This window comes from Aquarana catesbeiana, linkage group LG11 (genome assembly GCF_042186555.1).
Source record: "Aquarana catesbeiana isolate 2022-GZ linkage group LG11, ASM4218655v1, whole genome shotgun sequence".
Classification (NCBI taxonomy): domain Eukaryota; kingdom Metazoa; phylum Chordata; class Amphibia; order Anura; family Ranidae; genus Aquarana; species Aquarana catesbeiana.
The window spans coordinates 202,591,321-202,612,106 of NC_133334.1; the positions used below are offsets into that span (position 1 = coordinate 202,591,321).

Sequence of the window (20,786 nt, forward strand, 5' to 3'; positions counted from 1 at the left end):
TAGCAGCACCCCTCCGCGGTTAAACCAAAGGCAAGCCAGGATATCTGAGTCCGGCGGGTATATGGGGCAAGCAGCAATCAGAAACCCAGAGAGATGGAGTGAGGTTCACCATAGTGTGAATCAGTATAACCAGAGTTTATTAAAAATAGAATTGCACTTACACAGAAAAGAAGGTAAAAACATCAATAGGACAATAGCCGGCAGGCTTGCAGACACCCGTCCAACTACGAGGTATACCACAATGACGTCAGCACATCAACCTCCCCACGTATGATTCATCTCAAAAAGACGTAGTCTGGGGAACGGGTGGTGGTTAATGCATCTCTCACCAGTTAGGCGGTATCCGTCATCGTCCTATAGCATTACTCTACCCCTGAAGACTTGTGGATAAGGACGCCAGTCCATGTTTAGCAAATAGCTGTATACGTGCCGGATAAGATGATCCCTTGCTGTGTGTTCATTACCTCACATATGATTCCGCAAGCTTCCGGAGAACAAGCCCGCTGTCAGCTGTTCAATCCGTGCTGACAATCAGACACACTCCAATGTTTCAAGGAGCGCACGGCTCCGAAGTGACGTGCTAACGTCACGCTAATTTTTGACGTTGTCATCATTTTAATTTAACTGGTTTGTGTCAGCCACATATCTGTGCCTTCCCCTCCCTTTTTTTTAGGTTTACTAGTGTGGCGTATATTTTTGTACCAATAAAGCAAGTTTTTTGTACTCCCTTTAGTGTTCGGTTCCTTGCCCTCTTAAGAGAGCTGTATTAATGCACCATGAATCATTTTGATCTGAGACATGTCTCACATTAATTCAAAATGTTCCAAGCACCTGTTAAAGCAGGTTGCTACAGCAGTCTGGTGAAAATCGATTGATCATTTCAACCTCTTTAAATAAGACTTGGTTTCAATCAGCACACAGTACATTTGTTTATAAAGCACCATCTATGTCTCAGTCTGCAGAATCTTTGCTTGTTACATATCAGTAAATTACTAGAAGGAGGGAAGCTAGGATAATACGCTCACAGTTTACATTTTCTTGTCAATTTTTTTTTATTGAATTTTAACAATTTTAGCATGGATCTAACTACTCAAAAGATTGTGTCATACATTGTATAAGAGAGGATGAAACCAACTTAAACCAGGTTAACATAAGATGACCTCAGATTAAAAAAAAAGGTCTTAATTATTATCAAGAGAATCGTTTTTAAATAAAAATAAAAAAATTATTATAGAATTTAAAATCTTATACTACATACTGGAACTATGTACAATTGGTATAATGATAACCAAGGAAATAAAAGTTCTGCTACCAGAACTATATAAAGAGTAAATTGAAAGAGAAGAGAGAGAACAGGTGGGAAAGTGGAAGAGAGAAACAAGATAAAAGAAAAAGTAATCCTAGGTAGGAGAAAAAAATAGATAGGGAAGAAAGAAATATGAGGTAGTAGGGGTCCCCGGGGTAGTACATGGTAATAAACACACACCATGAATGCAGAGAATGGAAGTATAAATCGAGATTATCAAGGTCTTAGTAGGGAAGCATCAAATTGGAAGGCAAAAAGTGAGTCACCCAGGGATTCCATATATTCTCAAAGTTGGATATTTTATCTTGCATTATAGCCTCTGTTTTGGCATGGATCTCTGTTTGATTGACTCTATTTTTAGTTTCAGCAATTATTAAGTACAGGGATTTCCAAGCTTTGGCAATTGTTTGTTTTACGGCTGTAGTGATCTGTAATAGGAGATTGAATTGGCGGTGGGAGAAAGTGGCCGGTTTTAAGTTTAAAAGTGCTATTGTTAGATCAGGATTGATAGGATTTTCAAGTGTTGAAATCATAAGAAATACATCTTTCCAGAAATATTTTGCTACTGGGCAATCCCACCAAGTATGAAGATGTGATCCAAGATCACCACAGCCACAAAAACAAGATAGGGAATAATTTGTAGCATATTTTGCTATTCTGACAGGGACCAAATAGCACTGTGTGAGTCGTTTGTAATTTGTCTCTAAGGCAGCTATGTTTTGTGAGGATGACTTAGTTGTGATCCAAATCTTATCCCAATCGGCTGCTTCCAACGAAAACCCAAGATCCATCTCCCACTTAGCCACATATGATGGTGGGTCTGAGTTGGGTTTAGTAATAAGATGAGTGTAAAGAGTTGAAATAAGTCCCTTAGTGTGTGGGTCACATTTACATATATTTTCAAAGCACAGTATTTTATCTAAATGAATGCTTCCTTATATAAAGTGCATAAACATTTTTTTTTTTTATCTGAAGACATCGAAAGAGCTCTAAATTAGGAAGTGATTTTCAAATAAGTCAGGGAAAGTTTTGAATGAAGTAGAGGATGCTAGTTCACAGAGTTAAGTTAAATTAGTGGAAGTCCATGCTTTAAAAGATTTAGGGGAAGACCAAGCAGAATAGAAAAGTGGATTTTGACGAAATGATAAAACAGGTATATGGGGAGATTGTAGTTTATTTACTAATTTAAATTTATCCCAAATGGCTAGTGTATGTTTAGTTACAGGATTGTTTATTTTTTTACGGTTGGAGGAATTAGACCATACAAGGTAGGTTATTGAAAGGGGGTCGCAAACTATTGATTCCAGTGCAACCCAAAGTGTAATTTCACGTTTTGCGTCATATTTAGGGATATGGGCTAATTGCGCTGCATGGTAATTGGTGGTAAAATTAGGAAACCCTAGTCCCGCTTTGGAAGGTAAAGTCTGTTTGGGCAGACAGGGTTTCAAGGAGCTCCAAATGAAAGTTAATGCCTTATGTTGTAGTATTCTGAGAAAGTATGCTGGAACAGGGATAGGTAAAACTCGAAAAAGATCAAGAATTTTGGGCAGCATAGTCATCTTTATTACGTTAATTTTATCTATCCAAGATAATGGTAGAGAGGACCATTGTGTCAGAAGATTAGATATTTGACGCAAAATTAGAGGATAATTGGTAGTGAAAATGTAAGAAAGATTGGGTGTGAGAGTTATCCCTAGGTAAAGAAGGCGTGACGTGGACCATGAGAAAGGAGGTAAAGATATATTTAAGGTTATAGATTTTTGAGAGTTAATAATTAGACCAGATACATGGGCAAAGTGATCAAGTTTACTTATAAGATTAGGAGCAGAAATATGAGGGGATGACATAAAGATTAAGATATCATCAGCAAACAGGCAAAGTTGATGTTGGTGACCAGCTAAATCTAGACCTTTAATAGAGGGGTCAGTATGGATTGATTGAGCAAGGGGTTCAATAAGTAGGGCAAATAAGAGTGGGGAAAGTGGACATCCCTGACGCGTACCCCTACAGATTTCAAATAGGTTTGATTTATATCCAGCATATTTAACATAAGCTTTGGGATTTTTGTATAATGAGGAGACCCATCTAAGAAAATGAGGACCAAATCCCCAAAGCTGCAGGACAAAATGTAGGTAATGCCACAAAACTGTATCAAATGCTTTTGTGATATCTAAAGATAAGAGAAAGATGAGTATTTGTCATGATTTAGCTGCTTGAAAAGTAAAGTAGGTCTGCATACATTATCTGCCGCTTGGCGCTGTGGGATAAAGCCGACCTGATCTTTATTTATTAAAGAACCTATTACATTATTTAAGCGGATCGCTAAGACTTTCGCTAGCAACTTAATGTCAAGGTTGAGTAATGATATAGGTCTATAGTTAGAACAAGATGTATTGTCTGACTGAGGTTTGGGGATCATTGAAATTATAGCCATTGTTTGTTTCGGGGCGAAAGGATTGGTCGTTAAGGAGAGAATTAAATGCGTTTGTTAACATTGGAGCAAGAATATGAGAGAATTTCTTATAGTATAGGGCAGAGAAGCCATTTGGGCCTGGACATTTATTTGGTTTAAGAGAGTTAATTGATAATTTATTCTCAATATCTGTAATGGGGCTTTCAGGACAATCACGTTGGGCAAAAGGAATAGTAGGAAGTTTGATTTGTGAAAAAAAATGATTCTGCTAAATTTTGATCAAAAAATACTTCCTTTTATATAAGGAGGCAAGATGTTTTTGAAAGGTGTGGAGGATCTTTACTGGATTACTAGTAAATGTATCATGAGATAATTTCAGTCGAATCAGTTTAAAGGAGCGATTTCGTTTTTTAAGTGCTCGGGCTAAAAGAGTGTCTGGTTTATTTGCTTTAAGATAAAATATATGTTTAGACTTACATAACATTTTTTCTACAGATTCTGATAAAAAAAGGTCAAGGTTTAAACGTGCTTTATCAAGCTCTAATTTAGTCACAGGGGTAGGATTGGATTGAACGATTGTGTGGCATGTATTACATTCTGCTTCTAATTTTTGCTTTAGTTGTCTTTTTTCTCTTTTAAGAAATGAGGCTTGGCGTATACAAACCCCACGGAGAACAGGTATATGAGCTTCCCATAGGGTCAGTGGGGATATATCAGGGGTCTCATTATCGGCTAGGTAATCTTTTATGGCTATTTCTAGATCAGAGGAGTGTGATGGATGAGATAGGATTGGTTCATTAATATGCCATGTAGAATCTTGTGTTTTGGGTATTAGAGAAGTTAAAGTTGAAAGTACAACACAGTGATCAGTCCATGTAAAAGGAATAATAGATGAAGAAAGGAGTTCAGGGATCATGCCTATTGAGATCAAAATGTGATCAATACTGGATAATGATTTATTGGGATGAGACTAAAAAGTAAATTGGCGCCTAGCAGGATTGATTTCATGCCAAGAATCTAATAAAGATCGTTGTTGAAGAAGTTGTTGGAACTTACGAGATTGAGAACTAGATGCCATAGGAGTTGGCGATTTATCTAAAAAAGGGTTAAAGGAATTGATTTGAATCTCCACAGATTAAAAGTGTGCCCGTTTATTAGTATCAATTACCTGTAATAAATGGGAGAGGAATGAGGATGGAGTTTTGTTAGGAGCATAGTAGGATACCACTGTAATTAGAAAATCAAATAGATATCCTGTGAGTATAAGATAACGACTTTCTGGGTCTTTGATCTCTCTCAGAAGGGAAAAGAGTGTAGTACAATGAAATGCTATTAGCACACCTTGTTGTTTTGTTTTCGCAGAGGGATAAGCTTGGGGAAAAGCTGAACCAAAATATTTAGGGGTTGCTTTATCTGTGAAATAGGTTTCTTGGAGGCATACAACATGTGCTTTTGAGGAAGCTAAGGAGCTAAAAACTTTAGTTGGCTTTTGTGGGATATTTAGACCTTGTACGTTTAACGTAAGGACATTTAAGGGGGCCATCGGTAAATCTTAAAGGAAATATTGTAGTAAACTGCATTCATAGATTGTGAGTCTACAATTACCCCGGGGGGGGCAAGAACCAAGAGGGGAGTTGAGACAGAATAAAGAGGAAGAGTAAGAGTCATATAGTCAAATAATAGTAAGTAAATTGTGCAAATAAGAAAAGTAAAAAGGCGGCACACTGAGTGCGTAAAAAAACGCTAACTCGGAGGCCTAGTATCTCTCCGAGGAGGTCCTCCAATAACAGGTCAGAATGGAGGTTTATCCTAAGACAGAAAGATAGGGGGAGCAGTGACAATCTCTCCAGACCCCAACGGCCTAGATCTATATACTGAAAAAGAGGGAGAAAGAGGGGGAAAGGGGGGGGGAGGGGGGAGAGGGAAGGATGTAGGGAGAAAGGGGGTAAATAGATAAAACATAAAATATGTTTATCTGAGATTGTGGGGGTTTAAAGGGGGAAGTTCAAAACAGAACAATATTAATTTAACCACTTGACAACTGGGCACTTAAACCCCCTTCCTAACCAGACCAATTTTCAGCTTTTGGTGCTCTCACATTTTGAATGACAATTAGTCATGCAACACTATATCTATATGAAATTTTTGTCCTTTTTTTCACACAAATAGAGCTTTCTTTTGGTGGTATTTAATCACCGCTGGGTTCTTTATTTTTTGTGCCGTAAAAGAAAAAAGACCGAAAAATCTGTAAAAAATACATTTTTCTTCAAAGAAAAATTATTTTCCCCATGGGGCTTTAAAACAGCAATGCCACCAAGCTTATCACATTGAACTTATCAACAAGTCCAGCATTACCTCCAGCCTACACGATTTATACAACTGATAAGGTAAACTTCTTGTTATTTCACCTTTATTCCACACAGCACTTTCCACCACCCTACATACACATTTTCACATTTTTATTGGCTTTTCACCTAATTTTAGACTTTTTAGTTTACTTTTCATTTTTGTTTCACACAGTAGGCACCAAGCAAGCACTATGTCATGTTACCACATCATGCACCACCTCATTCACACTATCCTCCACCACATAATGCACTCCTCTCCATTTAGGCCATCGTTGTTGTTTTTTCCTTTTTTTTTTTTTTTTTTTTTTTTTACACACACACCTTTCCCCCTCTTTTTCACCCATTCCATCCTTCTTATTTACCTATCCATTATAATAGACCTACCATACCACTGCATTGTTGGATCACACGATCATTAAATTTTGTCGATTACATTTATGGGATGGAATTAACATCTCAATATATTTACATAGTTAAAATCCTATCCAACGCCAGTCTCCACATAGACAAATTGGAAACACTCAGTACATTACCAAGTTAATTATTAAACTTCCTCTAACTAATACATGGCTATTCTTGGGTTTCTGTTGCAGGTGTGGGCTCCTCCCCCTCATCTCCCCTCCCCCCCCTCCCGGGGGGCGCGCTAAGTGTGGCTCCTTGTAAGCCCCCTGAGGCTGGCTCTCCTGGGAGAGTGAGGGTGGCCCCCCGAGCCCTCCGGTGTTTCCATTGGCCCTCAGCACATATCCTGGACTAGAGAACACCCATTCCACCACTTAGCGGTAAAGACTCATTATCTTGGTTTAATCCAAGTGATGCACAATAATATATATTTATCTATTTGAATTTAATTTATGTAATTCTTTTTTAGATCCAACTGTCCCCCTGAAGAGACCATATACAGGTCGAAACGCGTCGGGGCTTGCTATTTATGTAACATTATGTAACCTAACTATGTGTATTAATATGTGTTTGTTACTGCACTGGGGAATAAGATGTGTGTTACTGTACCAGATGATTCTCTATACTGTACTCCAAACCATGATATTGGATAAAACTTTTTATACATCCATTAAGAACTTCCTTTCATTATGTGCATTGCTGTTTTAAAGCCCCATGGGGAAAATAATTTTTCTTTAATCCAATTTCGGGGTGTGCAGCCTTTCTTGTCTCTTTTTATATGTGTCTTCCTTTTTTCACAATACATTTTTCTTCATTTCTGTTATAATATTTTGCAAATTAGTAATTTTTCTTCATATATTTTGGCCAAAATTTATACCGCTACATATCTTTGGTAAAAATAACCCAAATCGGTGGATATTATTTGGTCTTTTTGAAAGTTATAGAGTCCAAAAGCTATGGTGCGAATATCTGAAAATTGATCACACCTGAAGTACTGACGGCCTATCTCATTTCTTGAGACCCTAACATGCCAGAAAAGTACAAATACCCCCCCAAATGACCCCTTTTTGGAAAGAAGACATTCCAAGGTATTTAGAAAGATGCATGGTGAGTTTTTTGAAGTTGTCATTTTTTCCCACAATTCTTTGCAAAATCAAGGTGTTTTTTTTACTTTTTTTTTTTCCACAAAATTGTCATATTAGCAGGGTATTTCTCACAGACCGCATATGCATACCACAAATTACACCCCAAAACACATTCTGCTATTACTCCCGAGTACGGCGATACCACATGTGTGAGACTTTTACACAGCGTGGCCACATACAGAGGCCCAACATGCAGGGGAGCACCTTCAGGCGTTCTGGAGCACCCAGGCCAATTCTGACATTTCTCTCCTACATGTAAAAATCATCATTTATTAGCTAGAAAATTACATAGAACCCCAAAACATTATATATGTTTTTTTAGCAAAGACCCTAGAGAATACAATGGCGGTCGTTGCAACTTTTTATCTCGCATGGTATTTGCGCAGCAATTTTTTTAACGCGTTTTTTTTGGAAAAAAAACTGTTTTGTGCTTTACAAAATCCAAAACAGTAAAGTTAGCCCAATGTTTTTGCATAATGTGAAAGATGAAGTTACGCCGAGTAAATAGATACCCAACATGTCACCCTTCAAAATTGCATGCGCTTGTGGAATGGCGCCAAACTTTGCTACTCAAAAATCCCCATAGGCGACGCTTTAAAAATTTTTACTGGTTACATGTTTTGAGTTAAAGAGGAGGTCTAGGGCCAAAATTATTGCTCTCGCTCTACCGATCGCAGCGATACCTCACATGTGTGGTTTGAACACCGTTTTCATATGTGGGCGGGACTTACGTATGCATTCGCTTCTGCATGCGAGCACACAGGGACAGGGGCGCTTTAAAATTTTTTTTTTTTTTTTTTTATTGTTCATTTTACTTTATTTATTTTAGTTTGATATTTTTTTCCAAAAAAAAAAATTTTGACCACTTTTATTCCTATTACAAGGAATGTAAACATCCTTGTAATAGGAATATGGCATGACAGGTCCTCTTTACAGTGAGATATGGGGTCAATAAGACCCCACATCTCACCTCTAGGCTGGGAAGCCTGAAATTTAAAAAAAAAAAAAAAAAAAAGGATCCTGGCTTCGATCGTAGCTGCGAGTCGGTAGAAGCGCGGGAGGGGGGGACATCCCCTCACGCCTCCCGTAAGAACGATCAAGCAGTGGAACAGCTGCTATGATCCTTCTTATGGTGTAGGGAATCGCCGGCTGAAAAAGCTGATATCTGAATGATGCCTGTAGCTGCAGGCATCATTCAGATATCCCCGCACAAAGTCAAGGACGTTGTATGACGGCCGGCGGGCGGGAAGTGGTTAAAACGCATTTTTTTTTTTTAACACAAAGTTGTCCATTTATACAATATTTCTAACACTTAACATGTACATAGCAAAAATGACACCCCAAAATAGATTCTCCTGCTCCTCCTGAGTACGGCGATACCACATGTGTGAGACTTCCACAGCCTGGCCACATACAGAGGCCGAGTACAGCCGAGCATGGCTCAGCATGGCAGGGTATGGCTGGGTATGGCGGGGTATTGCGGAGTATGGCGGGGTATTGCGGAGTATGGCGGGGTATTGCGGAGTATGGCGGGGTATGGCGGGGTATTGCGGAGTATGGCGGGGTATGGCGGAGTATGGCGGGGTATGGCAGGGCTTTGCAGAGTATTGTGGGGGTATTGCAGAGTATTGTAGGGGTATTGCAGAGTAATGTGGGGTATTGTAGAGTATTGTGGGGGTATTGCAGAGTAATGTGGGCTTTGCAGAGTATTGTGGGGGTATTGCAGAGTATTGTGGGGGTATTGCAGAGTAATGTGGGCTTTGCAGAGTATTATGGGGGTATTGCAGAGTAATGTGGGCTTTGCAGAGTATTATGGGGGTATTGCAGAGTATTATGGGGGTATTGCAGAGTAATGTGTGCTTTGCAGAGTATTATGGGGGTATTGCAGAGTAATGTGGGCTTTGCAGAGTATTATGGGGGTATTGCAGAGTAATGTGGGCTTTGCAGAGTATTGCACAGCAGAAGGGATGGCTGAGCATGGATGGATGGATGTCTCTGTGCAGCGCTGTGGGCACTACACATCCAGCCCACAGCGCTGCAGCCATCCATCCATCTCCCTCTCCTCCACAGTGTACCGATCGGTACACAGGAGGGGAGGAGAGGAACCGGCGTCATCAGATGACGCCGGTCTGTTTACATGTGATCGCGCCGTCATTTGACGGCGCGATCACATGGTAAACGGCCGCGATCAGCGGCCATTTACCGGGATCCGTGATGCAGAGGACCCGGCGGTCACGGATGTGCTCGAATGCGCGCCCCAGGGGGCGCGCGAGAGGGGAATTCCGGGAGGACGTCATAGTACGTCCTCCCAGGGTTAAGCAACCACCCTGCAGCCGTCATTCGGCTATGGGCCGGTTGTTAAGTGGTTAAGTAAGTTTAGACAGATTATACTGAAGGTGGTAAATTACTTAGTGACCAAAGAAAGGCAAAGCCTTAACCACTTCCGGACCGCCGCACGCCAATGTACGTCCAAACTTTTCCGGTGGATACCGTTGTTATGGCAGCAGCTAGCTGCGGCCGGCTTTCTGATAAAAGTGGTCCCTGCGGCAGATTCACCGCAAGATCACTTTTATCGGTGGTCGGGAGAGAGCCCCCCCGCCGCGATCCGGTGCCCTCCACCGCTTACCGGAGCCGTCGGTAGCGGCGGAGGCGTGCGCGTCCTACTCCGTACTGTGCCTGGAGACGAGTGAGGCTAAGATGGCACCCACTCGTCTCCATGACACTGCTGGGCGGAAGCGACGTCAAAACGTCGCTTCCGCCCACGCCTCTTAAAGGCATATTTTTTTCAATGTCATTTTTTTAAATGACTTTTTTTTTTTATTATTGCATTTTAGTGTAAATATGAGATCTGACTTTTTTTGACCCCAGATCTCATATTTAAGAGGTCCTGTCATGCTTTTTTCTATTACAAGGGATGTTTACATTCCTTGTAATAGGAATAAAAGTGACACAATTAAAAAAAAAAAAAAAAAAAAAAACAGTGTAAAAATAAATAAAATAATATAAAATAAATAATAAAAAAAAAAATTTGAAAAACCCCCATTCCTGACGAGCTCGCGCGCAGAAGCGAACGCATACGCGAGTAGCGCCCACATATGAAAACGGTGGTCAAACCACACATGTGAGGTATCGCCGTTACCGGTAGAGTGAGAGCAATAATTCTAGCTCTAGACCTCCTCTGTAACTCATAACATGCAACCTGTAGAATTTTTTAAAGGTCGCCTATGGAGATTTTTGAGGGTAAAAGTTTGACGCCATTCCACGAGCGGGCGCAATTTTGAAGCGTGACATGTTTGGTATCAATTTACTTGGCGTAACATTATATTTCACAATATAAAAAAAAAATTGGGCTAACTTTACTGTTGTCTTATTTTTTTATTCAAAAAAGTGAATTTTTTCCAAAAAAAAGTGCGCTTATAAGACCGCTGCGCAAATACGGTGCAAAAAAAAGTATTGCAAGGACCGCCATTTTATTCTATAGGGTGTTTGAAAAAAAAAATATATATATATATATAATATGTGGGGGTTCTAAGTAATTTTCTAGCAAAAAAACCTGTTTTAAACATGTAAACACCTAAAATCCAAAACGTGGCTGGTCCTTAAGTGGTTAAGATTGAATATGCTTCAAGATGAGGAGTGAAAGTCATTTAATCCATTGTGTCTACAGGATCTATATCAGGAGAATTGAATCAACTTCTCTTAGAGGAATTTTGTTGGCCTCTATCTTTTTCAGATTTGGAGGATTCTTGAGGGGAGCTGTGTGTCGACGAGGGCTAGTTGAAGATCTTTCGATAAGATGTAGTTCTTGTAGAGTGTTTTTTAGTTCATCTAAGGATCTACAGGAATGTTTGACACCTTGATAGGTAAAGCGGATAGAAAATGGGAATCCCCATTGATAAGGGATCTGGCTTTGCTGTAGATTATGAAGCAAGGGTTTCAGTGCACGTCGTTTAGCCACAGCGCTCTCAGCCATTGGCTTTCTAGTATCCACTGCTTTATATGCTCCAACATGAAGACTTTCATAGATTAGAGCTAGAAAGACTGTTTTTTAATGCAAATTATGACAAAGTAAAATTTGACTTTTTTCTTTTTTTTGCTGGCTGGTCGGTAAGAGTACTGGGAAATATATTTTGTTTTGCTACTCTACAGTGGTTGGACCCTGCTAGGTTGGTTCCACAGCAGTTCTGCTCTCTACACAGGCTACATGCAGCACAGTGATGATGTCACTGCTATTTTTACAAGGCAAAAACTGTGTCTGCAAAGGTATTTGGCGAACACAAAGTGGATTTAAAACCTTTGTGGCTACCAAAGATTTATATTTAATTGAACGTTTTTGTGCCCAGGAGTTCAGCTTTCATATTTTCAGAAATAAACCATCAACATCGCTTTACTGTACTAATATTAACTTATTAAATTCATATCTATATATTTCTACAATAACTTTTTAGGTACTTAAACTTTCCAAATATTCACTTATTTGATCTCAAAATTCACTGAATCCTTTATAAAAAAAAAAAAAAAAAAAAGAATAACGGAACTGCACTTCACACAGAAAAAAGCCATACCATTAACAGGTGCGCTTGCTTTGTGGTTAAACCAGCTCTATATTACTTTTCTGCACAGTGATTTTTTTTTTGTTATTACCTAATGCATGTTACACACAATAAAAATGTAATAACACACAATAAGAAATCCTTCACTTTACTTAATAAGGAAGGGCAAATTTTGCATGCAAAGTAAAGAAACACCTACCGTATTTTCATATAAGACGACCTTTTACACACAAAAAAATTTGCCAAAAAGCGAGGGTCGTCCTATACGCCGGGTACAAAATACCCCCCGCTGGATGTCAGCCTGCCAGATGGTGAATGTGCGGTAATACTGTATGTAACTTTGACTACATACAATATACACTGCTGAGCCACCGATGTATTCTATTAATGAATACAGAGCCTGCTCGGATTGGAGTAACAACCTCTGCCAATCCGAGCAGGCTAAATACAGTAGCCTACTCGTATTGGCTTTGAGAGTCAGAGAGGCGCGGGCTGATGTTACAGCCTCTCTGCCAATCCGAGCAGGCTTTGTATTCATTAATAAAATACATCTCTTGCTGTGATTGGCTCAGAGCGGTATGGCTCCAGCTTCAGCAAGAAGGAGGAAATATGAAGCCTCGGAAGGGGGGTCGTCTTCTATGGTGAGTATAGGCAAAAACTGGAAAAAAAAAAACTGGAAAATTAGGGGGGTTGTCTTATACGCCGGCAAATCTGGTAGTATAAAACATAGCTTAACTTAACAGAATACAATGAAAAATAATTCTATTTGTGTCAAAGGTTTTAGGATTTAAGGCAAGGTTCCAGTGCTATCTTACCTTCACTCCACGAATTCTGAATTCTGCCAAAGCTCTGCTCATCTTAGTTGCTGCCACTTGTTGATCTTTTGCATGGGCAATGACTTTGACAAGGAGAGAGTCATAATGGGGGGAGATGACAGCTCCTTGGAAGGCTGAGGCACTGTCCAATCGGATTCCCATTCCCTCACCACTACGGAATACCTGAAAAACAATTAAATAAAATCACATTCAGAAACACAGCAGATGTATAGAAGCAACCATTATTGGAAAACGATGTGCATACTCTGGTAGGGCCAGATTTATGGTAGTGGTGGGAACACTACTACCACTAAGTGACAAATCCTCCTTGGCTTCTGTTTGTAAACAGGCTGGGGATCCTGGGTGGTGTCATTGACCTCCCCACCCAATACACACAAGACACTCAACTTGTAGATAAAAACATGTCCTCTTACAGTGTTGGAAAACCTTCTTTTTTTTTTTAAATAAAAAATAACAAACCTGCCTATACTTACCTGCTCTGTGCAATCGTTTTGCACAGAGCAGCCTTGATCCTCTTCTTCTGGGGTCCCCCGCCAGCATTCCAGGCCCCTCCTCTTCATCGGTTGCCCCCACCCGTGCGGGCTCGCTCCCGAGTCCCACTGCTGCTTTCATTGACGCAGACAGCGGGACTCAGCTCCATCCCCCCGCTCCCGTGTCACAGGATTTGATTGACAGCAGCGGGAGCCAATGGCTCCCACTGCTATCAATCTGTCCAATGAGGAGAGAGAACGGCTGGAGACACTGCACTTGTGCACATCGAATGCATTAAGGTGAAAAACCTTGAGGCTTTACAACCACTTTAAGTTAGAAACCACTGCGGTAGAGTGATAATAATGCGAACGGGACATGCCAAAAACTGGTGTGAGAAGACACAGGACAACCATGTTGTTTTGATATTCATAAGTAAGCCATGACATTTTGTAGAATAGGAGACACAAGAGTCAGCTTACCCTACAGCTTGTGACCACCTCACAGAACATGACTCAGGAATGCAAGATTTTTCCGGTAGGGCCATAAAACCTACTTAGCCCAGACCTGTTATTAGTAAATCAATTTTGTTTTCGCCATGTACCTGCATACTTATTAAATATTTTAAAATTGTAAAATGATCTCCAATGCACGATCACAGAACTTACCCACTTCAGCCCCGGAAGATTTTGCCCCCTTCCTGACCAGAGCACTTTTTACAATTTGGCACTGTGTCGCTTTAACCACTTGCCGACCACCCGCCGTCATTATACTGCCGCAGGTCGGCACGATCTCGTGAACCGTTGTAGCTATATGTTGGTCCCTTTAAGTAGGATAGCAGGCGCGCGCAGCACAGCTTAGTTGCCTTTGCTCATGACCGGTGGTTGCAATGACCACTGACCACGAGCCATCGCGGGCACGAGAGGCAGAACAGGGACGTGTGTGTGTAAACACACACATCCCAGTTCTGTGAGGAGAGAGAGATTGTGAGTTCCTACGAGCTGGGAACCATGATCTCCTCTACTATTGGTGGACTATATCGCATTAATTGATGAAAATTTATCTTTATTCACACTTTGTGAAATAGATTCTACATGAAAGGAGGAGTATTAAGGAAATTCTTTGTTATTTTCTCGCTCTTGTTCACTATTTATATGACCTTTCTAATTTAGTGCTATATATAAATATTCTTTGTGTATGTATTTGATCACTTGGTTGTAGGGTGATATATATTTTTTCTCGTATCTCACTTAATTTCTCACACGTTTTGATTTATCATTTTTCATCATATAAACCTAATTTTCATTAGCGCTGCTTTCTTGAGATTGACAGAAGCAGGAGTCAAAGGTTCCTGCTGCTGCTTCCATGTCCAGTGAGGAGAATAGTGAAGAGAGCCACTGCTCTCAGGCACAATGCTGGATTGAAATCTGGCTCAGGTAAGTATAAGGGTGGGCTGTACACAAAATGTTTTTTACCTTAACCACTTCAGCCCTCGGAAGATTTGACTGCTCAATGACCAGGCCATTTTTTGCGATACAGCACTGTGTCGCTTTAACTGACAATTGCGCGGTCGTGCAGTGCTGTACCCATACAAAGATGACGTCCTTTTTTCCCACAAATAGAGCTTTCTTTTGGTGGTATTTGATCACCTCTGTGGTTTTTTATTTTTTGCGCTATAAACAAAAGAAGAGCGACAATTTTGAAAAAAAAAAACACAATATCTTTTACTTTTTGCTAACTAATTTTTTCCTCAGTTTAGGCCGATATGTATTCTTCTACATATTTTTGGTAAAAAAAAAAATCGCAATAAGCGTATATTGATTGGTTTGCGCAAAAGTTATAGTGTCTACAAAATAGGAGATAGATTTATGGCATTTTTATTATTATTATTTTTTTTACTAGTAATGGCGACGATCTTCGATTTTTTTTATCGGGACTGCGATATTGTGGTGGACAAATTGGACACTTTTGACACATTTTTGGGACCATTGACAATTATACAGCGATCAGTGCTATAAAAATGCACTGATTACTGTATAAATGTCACTGGCAGGGAAGGGGTTAACACTAGGGGGCGACCAAGGGTTAACTGTGTTCCCTAGGTGTGTTCTAATTGTGGGGGGGATGGGTCTGACTAGGGGAAGAGAGAGATCGGTGTTCATACTTAGTATGACCACATGATCTGTCTCCTCTCCCCTGAGTGAACCGGGATCTGTGTGTTTACACACACAGATCTCGGTTATCGCTCTGTCACGAGCGATCGAGGGTGCCCAGCGGTATCGGAGGTGCGTGCCCCTAGTAGCCAAAAGGTGAAGCGACGTAAGGTAACGTTTATTTGCCCAGCCGAGCCAACCTGCCGCAGTATAACTGCGGCGGCTGGTCCGGAAGTGGTTAAAGCAGAGAATGCATTAGGGTAATGCCCGGTACACACGATGAGATTATCGGATGAATGATTGGCCTTTTTTTTTTTTTTTTTGCATGCTAATCTCAGATCGAATCTGAAGAGTTTACTAAAGTCACGAAAATTCTCGTACGACAGAATAAAAATTTGGAAGTGATGTCATGTGTTGTAATGCAATTGTATTGCATTTTCAAACTAAAGCTGCACTGATTAAACGAAAATCATACCATCTGGCATTATCCAAAAAAAAATTTGTGCATGTCCGATAGAATAATATTGGATTAACTGTCATGATCGACTCTCGAAAGCTCTGTACTAACGATCTGATTATCGTACGACTGCTTCGAAAGCAGTGTTTTTCTTACAGTTTTTTAATAGTGTGTACGGGGCTTAAGAAACCTTCTACCTTTACAACCACTTTAAAACAAACAAAAAAAAAAGGAAACACAAAACTAGCCTCCATAGCAGGTGAAAGTGGCTAGTGCTGTTTTTCTTTAAATGTAGTCACTCCTAACGTTCTGTTAGAATGCAACTGCACTTTAAGATACATTATTTGAATGCTAAAGTTAGACATACCTTTCAATGCCTGCAGATTTCTTAGAAGCTAAGAGGAAATGTTTTACAAGACAATAAATGAGAAGATCTGTTTCCACAAGGCAGCACTCTCCAAATGCAGTTTGTCAAAGTCGGATACTCTAACAAGAGCATGAGATTTATGAATACTGAACCTAAGGCTTTTCAAACATGGCTGGCAGAGGTTAAGGAAACAATACGACAAGACTGAACAGCACAGATAAGGCTGGTATTGTGCTGCTTTAGTAATAGAATAGGTACTGGAGAACAGAGAGGAACTAATTACATAGCTGTTCATTTTCACACTCTGATTATACAAATTTTAATTACAACCCAATAAAATGTGGGCATTGTAAGGTGCAACATAAAGTGAAACTCCAGACAAAAAAAAAAAAAAAATAAACTTTCCATGCGTAGTCCTTAAAATACACAATGATGTTCCTCTTAAAGCGGTAATAAGCCCCTAAGCAAACACTCATTATATTGCATTTTACCAATTCTTAGATGTGGTTGTTGCATTTCTTTTTTAGGCTTTCTTTCCTTTTTTTTTTTCACCTGGCGATCCAGCCACTGAGTGTTATTTTTCAACACAAGTAACAGTTTCAGGGATGAGACAAACCATCTAACACTGACAGGGGTACTTACAATGATCAGCTTTTATTTATGTAAAACCTTTATCCCAAAAGGAAAAAAACAGTTTGCTGTAACTGCTTATAAAGTGGTAGCTGGAGTTTGACTTCAATCCATTAGTGTATCTAAATCTGCTAGTCTATATAACAATACTGTCCCTCTAACAATGATGCTAATTCATCACAAAGGTGTTCTATCGGCTTGAGGTCAGGACTCTGTGCAGGCCAGTCAAGAAAGGCTGAAATGTTGTTTATTTTGAAGCAAGATTGAAATGCTGAATACGCCTACGAGGCAAACTCATGGGTCTTTGCTGAACTTTCTTTGGAGTACAATGCAGGGCACAGGCTTCTTTAAACGCCTACAGTTGGGTCATATGCAGCTACCTTCAGGTGACTAGACACCGGCTGGGGCATCCCTCACTTTTCAATCTTAGGAAGTTCATGAGAACAAAGGGGAGGCTCATGTTCACTGTACTGTAATCCTGGAAAAACATTTTACTGACAAGTCAAAAATTCTATTTCAATACAGTTCAGGACACAGGCTATTTTAAATCCTTACAACTGGGGCATTAAATAGCAGTTCAAATGAGGGACAGCCAACATTAACCCTTTCATGACTAAGCCTATTTTTGTAATTTGGTGTTTACAAGTTAAAATCCGTATTTTTTGCTAGAAAATTACTTAGAGCCCCCAAACATTATATATATTTTTTTAGCAGAAAAGAGAATAAAATGGTGATTGTTGCAATATTTTATATCACATGATATTTGTGCAGTGGTGTTTTAAACGCAACTTTTTGGGAAAAGGGACACTTTCATAAATTAAAAAAAAAAACAAACAGTAAAGTTATCCCAATTTTTTTGTATAATGTGAAAGATGATGTTAAGCTGAGTAAATAAATACCAAACATGTCACGCTAATTGCAAGCACTCGTGGAATGACGACAAACTATGGTACCTAAAAATCTCCATAGGCGATGCTTTAAATTTTTTTTTTACGTTACCAGGTTAGAATTACAGAGGAGGTCTAGTGCTAGAATTATTGCTCTCACGATCACGGCGATACCTCACATGTGCGATTTGAACACCGTTTACATATGTGGGCGCGTTTTCTTTGCTGAGCGAGCTCGCGGGGACGGGGGGCGCTTTTTTTTTTTTATTATTTATTTTATTTATTTTTATATTAATAAATTGTGTTTTAAAAAAAAAAATTTGATCACTTTTATTGCTGTCACAAGGAATGTAAACATCCCTGTGACAGCAATAGGTGGTGACAGGTACTCTTTATGGAGGGATCGGGGGTCTAAAAGACCCCCTTGCCCTCCTTTGCACTTCAAAGTATTCAGATCGCCGTTTTTGGTGATTCTGAATACTGTATATTTTTTGAAAACCGGCGTCATTGGCAGCCGAGTAAACAGGAAGTGACGTCATGACGTCTCTTCCATGTTTACTATTAGGAGGCTGGAACGAAGCCGCTCACGGCTTCATTCCAGTCTGTCCCTAGCCGCCGAAGGCGGCGGATTGGTCATCGGGCCGCCCGCTGGAACGGGAGGCCCAGTAAGAGCGGCGGGAGGGGGGACATCCCCTCCCGCTCCTCAGGTATAACAGCCAATCGGCTTTTAGCCGCATCGGTTGTTATACCTGGACAGCCGATCGCCGGCTCTAAAAACCAGTACCGTGATGATGCCTGCAGCTGTGAGCATTATCCCGGTATAACCCCCAAAAGCTGAGTACGCACATCTGCATACGCTCGGCAGGAAGGGGTTTTTAAGCACCAAAGCCTACAGGCCCACAGAACTAAACCGTTCAAAAAAGCTTGAAAATTCAGAGAGTAACATGTTGCACATTATTTGATTTTTTATTTCAGGTACTTATACTGTATAGCGCCATCAATTTACACAGCGCTTTACATATACATTGTACATTCACATCAGCCCCTGCCCTCCAGGAGCTTACAATCTAAGGTTCCTAACTCACATTCATGCTCATACTGGGGCCAATTTAGACAGGATCCATTTAACTTACCAGCATGTCTTTGGAGTGTAGACCCTACAACCAAAGCTGTCAGAAGAGGTTTGAACATCCACCAGTTAAAACCGTGGCCTGGATGGCAGCCTTGCAATCTGGGAAACAGATGCTTGGTGCTGAAAAGCACATGAAGCACTAACAGATCTGGTAGAATGTGCCCTGACTGGGAATGGAGGTAAAAAACAGGCTTTGGACTAGAGACTTGGTCAATAATTTGTCTAAGCAGGACAAAGTGGCTGTAAACCCCATTCATGAAATTTGACCTAAGCACATATATCTATAGTGTTTACTTATCTCTCTCCAAGGTCTAAGTGTCATTTCTCTCTGGAGCTTTGTTCCTCTGTCACTTCTGACAAGTTCTCAGACACATGAGATAACAGCAGTTGAAAATTTGTGCGTGGGGGGGCTTAGAGGGAGATAGCAGGGAGCTTGTCTATTAAGACTGCAGCTCTGCAAATTCCTTCATTCCCCTGCTTATGTGGGGGGGTCCCTTTCTTCCAATCAGCTCTTACACAGTGTAAGCCCAGACTCCCCACCCACTGTTGAAAGAGGAAGAAAGATTTCTAACACGATCTGCACTTTCCAAAGAATGTAGAAAGGGAAAGACAGCAGATATAGTAAAACTTATGTAAGGAGATTTGTTTAATCTTGGTGTATATTATGAGGCTATTCACTTCACTGGGTATATGTGAGGGGTTACAACCACTTTAGGGAGGAAGGACAACATTCTGGTTAACATGGAAGGCAGAGATCACCTTGGGCAGAAAGGAGGCATTAGGCCTCAAAACAACCTTGTCCTTATGCAACACTAAGAAGGGCACCTTACAGGATGAGGCCTAGATGTGTCACTTGATGGCACCGAAGGCTAGATGTTGGTCCAGACCATACTGGAAAAATGACAGAATACGTGTCACGGAGTACTTTTTAGGATGACATTTTCTCACCTCATATCAATGTAGAACTTTCAGGTGTGATGGTAGATTTTGCCAGAAGTTGACTTCCTAGCCTTTAAAAAGGTAGGGATGACAGAAAGAGATGCCCCTGTTATTCATAACTGTGGTTTCAACAGCCATTCCATTAAAGTCAGTGAATGAGAAGCAGAGTGGAACAATGACTCTTGGGACTGCAGGTCCAGGTGATCAAGAAGTGGCCATGGAGCATTTTCCAGGAGTCTGAATAAGAGGTCCTCCTGGGCCAATTTTGTGTCCAGAATGTCCACTGCAAATGCCAAAGGGTCCCTGGACCTGACGACAAACCTGTTCACTTTGCTGTTGACTTGACACCAGGAGATCCACATCCCTTTATTTCACCGGTGGCAAAGACCTCAAAAGAAGGGCACATTCCTACAGATCGAGGCGCTGACAACTGAGAAAGCCCATTTACTAAATGCCCACACCCAGAATCTGAATGGTTGACAGGGCTGAAATGTGAAGTTCTGCTCAAGAGAGGGTGAAGTCTGCTTCTCTTTAAATGGCATGGATCCTGGTGCCCCCTTGATGACTAATGTTCAACTGTATATTCATTGGGTGTTCTTGTAGCAAAGGAGTTCAGCATTGAAGAAACTAACAAAACACAGTTTTAAAATGTTGATTGGAATGTCAGATTCCTGTAATAATAACCTGCTCTTGCACTGAGAGGGTTCCAGGACTGCACCTCAGCCTGACAGGCTGGCATCAGTTGTGAGACTA

At 40.5% G+C, this 20,786-nt stretch overlaps 1 protein-coding gene across 4 annotated transcripts in view; it reads right to left on the bottom strand.

The window, feature by feature from the left end:
• PC (pyruvate carboxylase) overlaps nucleotides 1–20,786 on the bottom strand; it is a 989,411-nt gene that overhangs the window by 215,534 nt on the left and 753,091 nt on the right. For all 4 annotated transcript variants that reach the window (XM_073605170.1, XM_073605168.1, XM_073605171.1 and 1 more), the window contains one exon: nucleotides 12,980–13,162. In XM_073605170.1, the coding sequence (XP_073461271.1) occupies nucleotides 12,980–13,162 (183 nt within the window). The remainder of the gene's footprint in view (nucleotides 1–12,979; nucleotides 13,163–20,786) is intronic.